This window comes from Pteropus alecto, unplaced genomic scaffold, assembly GCF_000325575.1.
Source record: "Pteropus alecto unplaced genomic scaffold, ASM32557v1 scaffold75, whole genome shotgun sequence".
NCBI lineage: Eukaryota > Metazoa > Chordata > Mammalia > Chiroptera > Pteropodidae > Pteropus > Pteropus alecto.
The window spans coordinates 7,964,656-7,976,218 of record NW_006440638.1 but is presented as its reverse complement, the minus strand read 5'-3'; the positions used below and the strand labels follow the sequence as shown (position 1 = coordinate 7,976,218).

At 35.5% G+C, this 11,563-nt stretch overlaps 1 protein-coding gene across 1 annotated transcript in view; it reads right to left on the bottom strand.

Moving 5' to 3' along the window:
• Positions 1–11,563, bottom strand: part of SHQ1 (SHQ1, H/ACA ribonucleoprotein assembly factor) — a 111,403-nt gene that overhangs the window by 91,646 nt on the left and 8,194 nt on the right. Inside the window, 1 exon segment of the mRNA XM_006917470.3 lies at positions 5,774–5,886. Within this exon segment, the coding sequence (XP_006917532.1) occupies positions 5,774–5,886 (113 nt within the window).

The window sequence follows — 11,563 nt, the reverse complement described above, 5'->3', positions numbered from 1 at the left end:
AATTAAAATTAAAATGGTAAATAAAAATTTTAAAAACATAAAAAAATAAAAAAATAAAAACCGATTTTCTCAGGAAGGTAAAAAACACCCTCAGCAAGAAAAGCATAACTTGGCTATAATTAGCAAAAGAGAAAAGACTACAATTATAATTCCAAAAGGAAAGAAATAGATAATAAAAAACAATAAAGATAATAAAAAACAATAAATGGATCACCTACATGCCCAGCATTCTGCTGGACTACAAATCGTAGCGGGGAAAAAGCATACACTGCATCCAGATATTACAATAAAGGATTTTAAAAAACAATAATAATCCCAAATCATTCATATGTAACTTTGAAATATGTAATTTTTCTATATATTCAATTTACCTCACTGTTATGCTTTATCATGAAATTAAAATGAGTTTTCCTTAAGTTCCCTAAAAACCTGACGTGTGAAGACACCATGACTTAGAAGGAAGCCAAGTCAAACAACTTGAAAATGTCATCTATTACATTAATGTTATATTATGTGTTACATGTGTATATTACATTACATACATAAATGTGTAATATAATATATTCAATGTATTGTCTGCATGGTAGAAAAGAATTTAAAGTAAATCCTTTTCTTCTACTGTGTTAACCATTATGAACAACAAAAAGAGCAATGACCTTAAAAAAAGTTTTAATTGAAAAAATTTAAAAGAATTTACTTCCATTTCATTTAATATTAACCCATTTGGGTGAGTGAGTCAGCTACTATAAATAATGAGTAATGAATAACACAAAAATTATAATTAACCAAAGTCTTATAGCTACCAGAAAAGTCACTAAGTACCTTTAACACAACTCTCACTCTCTAAACTTGCCCATGACTAAATTTAAACAATTCATGTAGGAACTCTTCCTTGAGAAATGGAAAAAACATTTCATGCATACTATTAAAGAAAATGAGCTTCTAGATAAAGAAACAGAAGATGGAGAAAAATAAAGGCTGCCTATAATATCACACTGCTAACTATATACAGTATTCTAATTTCCTAATTCTCTCAGGCTATATAGTTATTCTTCTAGTTTTAAAAGAAAGAAATAGGCAGTTCTTCTAATTAAGCTACCTCCCACTTGAAATTTCAGTCTTGTAAAGCTCATTCAGTTTTCATGCTTGCCTGTGAAAGTTGCTGACAATGAAATTTCTGCTTTAAATATTCAGCATGATTTTTTAAATAGGTTTCTTCTAATTATTCTTCAGTGAACCTTTAAAACCACAATTGGAGAGATAAAGGTAATTAGAAATGTCAATGTAAATGGATTTGAATTTCTCAGATGTCCTCCAAAATATAACACTCTGCTTTTACCTAATTTCTCTTAGGATGTTGAATAGATCAATCACTTATCACAACACATCACTCAATGCATTTGCATATCACAAGATATATTTCTGCTATTCCAATTAGTCTTCCACTGTATCATAGGAGATAGAATGTTAATCACAAGAGCAACAGCAGTTAAAATGCAACAATGTACAAGGAAAGGAAATAAAAAATTATAAATGGAAAGACTCTTTTTCAAGTCTTGACCAAACCACTTAGTAATGGTGTGACCTTGGACAAGTCCCTTAACCACATAATAGCCCTTGATAAGCTGAAAACATTATACAAATATAAGGGATATGATGATTACAGCTGCATATATAACAGTTTAGAAACTGTTGGCCCAGAATTGGGAAGACTTATAATTGAGGTCTAAGTCACCATACAATATACATCCTAGGAGAGCCCAGCACTTGGAGAGGCCAGGTGACAATCAAATCCTTGGAAGAAGTGTTAGCTATCATGGCCAATAAAACACATCACAGTCTCTCCTCAAGTGATTATTTACTTATCCATTAATTAGATAAGTTCCTTGGGCAAACATAAGCCTGATAGAGATGCACTATGGCTACAAAACACAGTTAATACAGGTGGGAAATAAAATATAGCAAAACTTAAAATTAGATTTTATTTATACCTTATTAGAAACAATAAATATTTGTCAATTCGAAACAGATTCTTGATTACTGGTGCTAGTGAATGAAAATGTTAGGAAAACCTTGGATCAGCCAAAAAATGCAGTAAATGTAGATTCAAATTCTTAAAGACTGTTAATCACAACAAAAAGCCTACTTAAGAGAAGTGCAAATGTTCTCAAATTTAGTGTTCTATTTTTCAGCCTGGAGAGGAAAAACTCAAAGATATTAAAAGAGTTCTCTGTTGCTGGAATGAACTGCTAAAAAACAACATCTTACAAAGACCACAGAGGTATAATGGTTGTAGGTTAATTCAAATTTCAATTAAGGTTTTGAGCCATCATTAATTTCTAGAACCCAAAAAGCACATGCCTAACATACTTAAAAAGACACTCAAAAATTTTTATATAGATGTCAGGTAAATTATTTAATCCTCAAAAACTCAACAATTGAGTTCCGTCAGGTTAGCAGAGTAGAGAAACACTGTACCCTCCTCATATGTTCGGCAGTCAAGTAGCCAGAATATTCAACTTGGAAAAACAACCTTGAGTCACATCCTTTGGCCAAACAGAAACAACAAACTAATAGATCTATAGTCGCAAGAGAGAGATAAGCAGGCTCAGAGAAAGTTCCTGTGTTGTACATGCCCATCAGTTAAAAGAGCTGTGTTATAGTTAATTTTCCTCATTATCAAAGTAAACGACATGACCCTAGGTGGAGAATTAAGATGCTAATGACACATACAATGCATGAGGTAGCAAGTAGGTACACTGCATAGGTGCAGTGTAGGAACCACCTTGACGTATTTTGGGGAGGTAAAAAGGAAAGAAAGGGGTGGTCCCTAACCCCAAGAGTCCATTAAACTACTATATCTGTAAATCTTGGGACTCCATATCCATTTTCCTCCAGAGGGTACTCCATTGGTATATCAAGCTTTCGTTTTAATAAACCTGTCTTTCTACAAAACTGTTTCGCCCACTCTTGATTTCTATCCTGAGAGGAGCAAGGACACTTGTGCCAATAACACCAAAACACATGAAAATTACAACTAAACTACAGAACAACAATCTTCGAGAACTGCCTTAAGTGTTTCTGAACAGAAGTCCCATAACTAAGGACATATAGAAGCCACCTAGAGACTGATAGGAAAGGTGGAGATGCAAAATGAACTGATTCCACATCCAAGTGTGGTGGTTAGCAATTGGGAAGGATATCTTGATTGCAGAGCTCACCCAAGGAGCAAGTGGCCCAGCCCCATGCCAGGTTCCCTAGCCCAGGGTTTCAGTGCTGGGAAGAGAATTCCCCATAACTTCTGGTTCTGAAAACAAACAGATATTATGGCTGAAGGAGATGGAGGGATGCCAAAAGGTCCAGGTGCTCCTCTTAAAGGGCCTGTGCACAGACTTGCTCGCTGACAGACTCATTCACTCTGAGCTCCAGCACTAGAGCAGCAGCTTGAAAGGCAATGAGGACATACGGGGATGATATGAATTATCTGGCTTCAGGGCAAGGGCTAAAGAGCAGCTTTCTCCCTGACAGAAGTGCTGGCAGAAGCCATTGTTCCTTTGTTGAACCCACGCCCCCCCCCAACCCAGCATGCACATGCAGGTGGGCAACATATCTGAGTCTCCATCAACCTAACGCCCTTATCCCTGCCCTGGTGATTCCCTGAGACCCAACCCCACCCAACTTGCAGGCTCACGCAAGCCTCTTCCAGTGGCTTTTTCATATAAATGGCTGTCTTGGCTCATGCTATGGACTATCACAAATTTCCCAAAGGTTCACAAACCCCAAAGGAGGTGCATTGGCTCTCAGCCAACAGCAATCAAGGCTCAACTACAACAGGAAGGCACACACAACCCACTGAAGGGAGACACCTGGAGCACTTACTACATAAGGCCATTCTACCAAGATTGGGATATATAACAGCTCAACCTAATGCATAGAAACAAACACAGGGAGGCAGCCAAAAAGAGATGACAGAGAAGTATGCCCCAAATGAAAGAACAAAACAAAGCTCCAGAAAAAGAACTAAACAAAATGAAGACAAGCAATCTACCAGATGCAGAGTTCAAAACACTGGTTATAAGGATGTTCAACGATCTCAGTGAGAACTTCAACAAAGAGACAGAAAACATAAAAAAGAACCATTCAGAAATGAAGAATACAATAACTGAAAAGAAGAATACATTAGAGGAAATCAACAGTAGATTAGATGAAGCAGGGGGCTGAATCAGCAATTTGGAAGATAGGGTAGCAGAAAACATCCAATCAGAAGAGATAAAGAAAAAAGTATCAAAAATATGAGGATAATTGATGATGCCTCTGGGACAACATCAAGCATTCCAATATTCGCATCATAGGGGTACCAGAAGGAGAAGAGAAAGAGCAAAGAATTGCAAATCTATATAATGACAGAAAACTTCCCTAAACTAGTAAAGGAAATAGACAAACAAGCCCAGGAAGCACACAGTCCCAAACAAGATGAACCCAAAGAGGCCTGCACCAAGATATATCATAATTCAAATGCCAAAGATTATAGACGAAGAGAGAATCTTAAAAACAGCAAAAGAAAAGCAGTTAGTTACCTACTAGGGAGCTCCCATAAGACTGTCAGCTGATTTCTCAACAGAAACTGCAGGCTGGAAGAGACTGGCACAAAATATTCAAAGTGATGAAAAGCAATACCTACAACCAAGATTACCAGCAAAGCTATCTTTTAGAATGGAAAGACAGATAAAGAGCTTCTCAGACAAGAAAAAGCTAAAGGAGTTTATCACCACCAAACCAGTATTACAAGAAATGTTAAAGGGACTTCTTTAAGAAGAAGAAAAAAAATCAAAAATATGAATAATAAAATGGCAATAACTGCATACATAGCAACAATTACTTTAAAAGTAAATGGATTAAATGCTCCAATTAAAAGACAGGGTGGTTGAATGGATAAGAAACCAAAGCCCCTACGTATGCTGCCTACAAGAAACTTACTTCAGATCAAAAGACATACACAGACTGAAAGACAAAAAAAGATATTTCATAAAAATGAAAACAAAACAAAAAGCTGAGGTAGCAACACTAAATGTCACTACCTGTGACATTTAGATTCAAATATCAGGCAAAATAGACCCAGCAATTCTACTTCTGGGTATTTATCCAAAGAAATCCAAAACATTAATGCAAAAAGACACATGCATCCATATGGTCATTGCAGCATTATTTACAATAGCCAAGACATAGAAGCAACATAAGTATCCATCAACAGATGAATGTATAAAGAAGAGGTAAATATATATGATAAATATTACTAAGCCATAAAAAAGAATGAAATCTTGCCATCTGCAACAACATGGATGGACCTAAAAGGTATTATGCTAAATGAAATAAGTGAGACAGAGAAAGACAAATACTATATTATTTTACTTATGTGTGGAATCTAGAAAACAAAATGAACACTAAAAACAAAAACAAACTCATAGATACAGAGATTTTAATGGTTGCCATAGGGGTACAGGGCAGTGGGTCAAAAAGGGGAAAAGATTAAAAGGTACAGCTTGGTAGTTACAAAATAATCACAGTAATGTATAGCACAGCATAAAGAATACAGTTGATAATATTCTAATAACTTTGTATGTTGTCGGATGGGTACTGTATCTATTGGGGTCATCACTTCGTAAGTTATGTAAATGTCTAATCACTATGTTGTACAGCTGAAATTAATATAATATTCTATGTCAACTGTAATTAAAAAACAAAAAAAATATTTGAAAAACCCCTCAATACTCACAGATAATGATCAGGATCAAATTTGGCCAACTCAGCAGCCAGGCGTTTCCGTCTTCGTTCAGCTGCAGGAGTAAAATCCGGATCCTTAATATCGATAACATCACTGAATTCATCCTAAGAATACGAAGAAAGAATAATTTTTATCTCTGATTTTAGCACTGAAAGATCCAAATTTTACACAAAATGCTGAAACACAAGAAGAATCTAATTGATCAGTAAGCCATGATACTTCCTGTGACATTTAGATTCAAATCCAGCAATGTTTGTTAAATATCTACTACTTGCCAGGCCATATTGGAAGTTTTCACGTTAATTATTGCATTTAATCCTCAAAACAAATTTTTTAAAAATATATTAAGGCTATAAAAGTTCAACATAACAAACAGAACAGAATAAACCTCTGCAAGCAAGCTGGAACATTTAATTCTTCATCATTCTCCATTTACTCTTAGAGATTTGAAGTTATTAAAGGCATGTTGAAATAAACTTCTATACCCAAGATGGAGCTCCTATATTAGGTGCCATGTAAGCAAACTAAAACTTAGATTACTTTCATGTCCCTGTAAATGTTTTGCTTGACCAGAATTGGAGTATATTCAGTCAGCCAACTCCCAAACGCCAAGCTAACTCTGGATTCTATATTAATTTATTCCTCTTCATCTCAAACAAGGTTGACTAGGTGGCCTCAGCCAATAGTTTCTATTTTTCTCATCCTTGTTCTCTATTCTTTATCCTATAAAAGCTTCCTGACTTCTGCCTCATTTTGCAGTTCTGTGAATGGAGTCTACCCACTTCTTGAAGTGTTAAAGTTTGTATCACCTAAATTGCCTTATTTAATCATTTTTTAACAGACAAAAAGGTTTGAATACCAGACATCTACACATAGACTTTCCTTCTTTCTTTCTATGGGCGAGCTCAGTTGGTCTCAAGGAGCACAATATAAAATACACACAAAACTGTGTACATTCTATTTTCTAAGCAGATTTACGAATTTTTAAGGGCAATTTTTTTTTTATTACGGTGACACTGTTTAGCAAAATCCAGTAAGTTTCAAGTGTACAATTCTACAGTAAGACATGTATATATCACATTGTGTGTTCACTGCCCATAGTTAGATTTCCATCATCATATATTTGACCCCTTTTAACCCATCTACCTCCTCGCATCCCCGTACCCTCTGGTAACTACTAGTCTATTGTCTATGTCCATGAGTCTCTTTGTTTGTCATGTTTGTTGCTTTCAGGTTTATATCACACATATAAGTAATATCATATGGTTTTCAACTTGGTCTGACTTATTTCACTTAGCATAATTATCTCAAGGTCCATCCATGTTGTAGCAAATGGCAGTATTTCATCTCTTGTTGTGGCTAAGTAATATTCCATTGTATATATGTACCACAGCTTCTTTAGCCAATCATCTATAGTAGGACACTTCAGTTGCTTCCACATGCTGGCCACTGTGAATAATGTTGCTATGAACATCGGTGTGCAAATATCTTTTCAGATAGGATTTTTCAAGTCTTTGGAGTAAATATCTAACAGAGGAATTGCTTGATCATATAGTAGATCAATTCTTAGTTTGTTGAGGAATCTCCATACAGTTTTCCACAGCAGCTGTAACCAATTTGCATCCCACCAGCAGTATATGAGGCTTCCTTTTTCTCTAAGGGCAATTTTGATATAAAAGATTTTCTTTTGAAAATTTAAAATCTAATCCTAAATAATATTCAACTTTACTGTAATCATCTTCACCTAGGTGTATACATATTGATATGTAGTATGTTTCCTAAAGCAAATTCCATAGAAAACAGGTGTATTAGGAAAACTGCCTAAGATACCATCATATGGTCTTTTTTCTTTTGACTGGAATTATGAAGTAAAGGAACATATACACTGCAAAATATTCCTAAAACCATACCTTTTTTTCTGTCTTCATCCTCCCATTCAAACTAACAACCCCAAGCGAGAAGTACAGAAAATAGAAGAAGCTTAAAGAATATTAGCTGAAAAAAAAATCAAGGGAAATAACTTGGTAGAGTTGTACAGGCATACTATTAAAACAGATTTATAAATGAAATGACAGGTTAGTGCCCAATAATCAGGCTTAAAGTCCACTGCTGTAAAGCAAAATCACTTCAATGAAATGAGCTACACATTGGTCAGGGAGAGACTTACAGACTCCCCACATAATCAAAATTTCTGCATTAAAAAAAAAATCTCTCATCCCTACGATAATCCATTTAGCTTAATATCAACAACATTTAATCTAAGCACATTCTAATACAATGAAAGGGCCCAGAGACCTTTTTGGAAGTCACAATCCAGAACATTTTAATACTTCTAAACAAACATTCTGGGCAAAAACTAGATTATTTGCTATCCCCAAAATTATAAAAATGCATATTCCAAAAGTTCTTTTGCGATCTACTTTTTGGAGACTTAAAATGTATTTTCCTATGAAAATGTTATAAATAAGACAATCCACAAGTTTATTCAATTTAATAAACTTGAAATAGAGTACTCACAATGCAAATTAATTAACAAGCACTCAGCAATGTTTCCATTGGAAAATACTTTCAGAGTTCCAGTTTAATCCACCAGAAACAGCTCTTCCCCAAGTCGCGCAAGGTAGATTCTTCCTTTCTTCCCAGCCTTCCTCACCTACTGGAAATTAGCTCCTCCAGCCATAGAGCTGGAAAGGGCATTGAGGTAAGCCTTGGAGTAGACAAGTTACGCTGTACCTACAGGACTTAACTCAGCTAGATGAATACTATGATAGCCATTTCCTGCCTATGGATCTCAAGTCCCTCTCACTAGCACCCTTGAGTCACTGCTTTCTTCTTTCTAGCCCCAAAGAGTTCCCTGCACATGTACACATGCACACAGACACACACATAGCCCCACCTCCAGCCCCGCGTCTCCTGAAAGTAGCCTGATAAAGTAGAAAAAGTATGACTTTGGTGTTAGACAAACCTGAATTTATTTATTTAAAAAAATTTGTAAAGTATAATTGGTATATATTATATTAGTTATATTACTTTCAGTTGTACGATATAGTGATCTGACATTTTTATACCTTACAATGTAATCCCACTAATTCTACTAAACATGTTACTGTGCAAACTTATCACAATATTATTGACTACATTCCTTTTCACCTTTTTCACCCATCCCCAACATACCCTCCCCTACGACAGCCATCCCTTTGGTCTCTATTTCTATGAGTCACAGAGAATGACAAAAACCCTACGGTTTCATTTATATGTGGGATCTAAAAATCTAAATAAATGAACAAACAAAACAAAAACAGACAAACCTGAATTTAAAACCCAACTCCAGTCTAAGTACTCAAACCTTCTGAACCTCAGCTTCCTTACTGTAAAAATGAGTCTAGTGACTCTTCCATCCTGGGACTGGGTATAAGTTTCCTCTTGCTGCTATAAGAAATTACCACAAACTTAGTGGCTTAACACAACATACATTTCTTTCTCTGGTAGTGCTGGAGGTCAGAAGTCCAAAGTCTGGTTTCTCACTGGAGATTTCAGGGGAGAATCTGTTTCTTTGCCTTCTCCCCATTAGAGGCTGACTATCCTCATTTCTTGGCTCATCGCCCCACATTTTAATGCCTTTCCTCCTTCAGCTTCCATAATCACAGGCCTTCTCTTTTTCACTTTGACTCTCTTACCTCGCTCTTATAAGATCCATGTGATTAGACTAGGTCTACCTAGATAATCCAGGATAATCTCCCCATCTGAAGTTCCTTTTGACATGTAAGGTTAACATATTCCCAAGGCCCCCAGTATAGCTGAGAGAAGGAAAGAACCAGCAAGCCAGAGTCCTGCAGATGCTGACAGCAGCAGTCATGGGAGCTTGCTGGGTTGGTGGCCAGAGACTCTAGGATTGTTGCTGCTGGAAGCCACCACTGCCAGAAGCTGTTGTGAAGTCCTGACTTTGAGCAGCTAGGGCAGTTTTCCAAAGGCACCCTGATGGCTGACAGCAATTTCAGAAAGGAAAAAAAGAAGGGGATATGTGTGAAGGCAGAGGGGAGGAATGTTGAAATATATTTGTTTCAGCAAAAATATTTTTATTTTCTTCTCATTATCAGTATAAAATACAAAACTTCATATGCAAACCCTGTGTAAATGGCTGGAGGAAAAAAACATGAAAGACTATACTAGCCCTTCCATAAACGGTTAAATTATTCAATTAAGAGAAGATAACTGAGTATTGGAATTATGTTTTACTTTCTTTGTTCTATTTTTATAGAGACTACATATTGCTTTTATCAGCAGAGAAAATAAAGCTATTTTTTTTTTTCATTTAAGGGAGAAAAAAGAGACTGGAAAAATAATAGTAAAATATGAGTACTCAACAAAACTTTACGAATATTTTATCATCCAAAGGCAGAAGCAGTGAAACTCTAAACCTAAGAGAAAATACTATTTGAGAAAATGGTGATGTCTCCTAAATACATAATTTCAAATTAGAAGAAATGTTCTCAAAGCTCTTATTTACGCTGGAATTGTTTCAGTTTCTTTTTGCTACCATAGTCATAGGAAAAAGGTCATATTGTTAATCTTACATGATCACTCAGTTTTTAACTATGTTGTATGAGTGTCACAAATAGAGCATCTGTAAATGCAAAAGAACTCTGCAACTAACACTACTTATGTAAGATTTTTGTGGCATTATCTCATAAAACACATCTACCCTAATACCTCAAGGAGGGTATCCTTTAATTCTTGGCATCTTGATTCACATAATTTTCGAAAGTTCTGATATTTCTTAATTGTCATGAAAGACATCAAAGTCCTCAAATTTAATTCATGTAAGAAAACAATATTCATTAAAGACTACATATGTCAATTGGAGAGTCCACTGGTAAACTATGCACATATAATGGCAATGATGCCATGACAGAATAGTAATGTGGAACCAATATATACAAGAGCTCAGCATAACCCCCAGCACAGGGACATGCATGCTCAGTAGATGTTAGCTGTTGCTGCACAGACACTGGAGGTTCACATCTGTTACCCAAATTCCCTGATGAAGGGTAAGCTTCAGGATTCAAACTCTTTGAAGAGTTCAGAAAAGTAATATGGTACACATACATGCCATATTTTATTTAACCCCCTCCAAGAAGTCTGGGCCAGCACCCCATATTTAAATACATGACTATTTCTACAGCAAAATTTTTGAATGGAAATAAAGAAACTATTAAAAAACTCGCATCAGTTCAGATCAGGTTTTGCCACCAAACTAAATATAAGAAAACTTTTAGTTTCAGAACTTTTTGTGATCCCAGTATTATATACATGAGGCTATAAACCTTTATTATTAGTGGTATTACTATTTACATATTACCCCTGAGAGCTCTGTCACAAACACAGTTTTTTTCCACATGGAGAAAAACATGCATTCAAGCTGTTTAGAGTAGCAATGTTCATTTCATTAAAATTTGAAGAAGAGTTTAATGATTTTTGACAATCAAGCTAAATGCTCAGGAATAATAAACATTAAATTCAATGGTTCATTTCTGACAGAGAAACAGAGGGATGTAATCAGGAAAGGATACACAGAGCTCCAACTGTGCTGGTAATATTTAATTTTTTAAGCTGGGTAATAGCTATCTAGGGATTTGGTATATTATTTAAGGCATTCAAAAAGATACAAAGAATATTTCAATATAACTTTTTTCTTAGATCAGCCTAAATTACTTATTTAGTAAACGTTTTCAAGAGATAGAAGAACTTCTGACCTAACAGGGACTTGGTCTAGGCTCACAT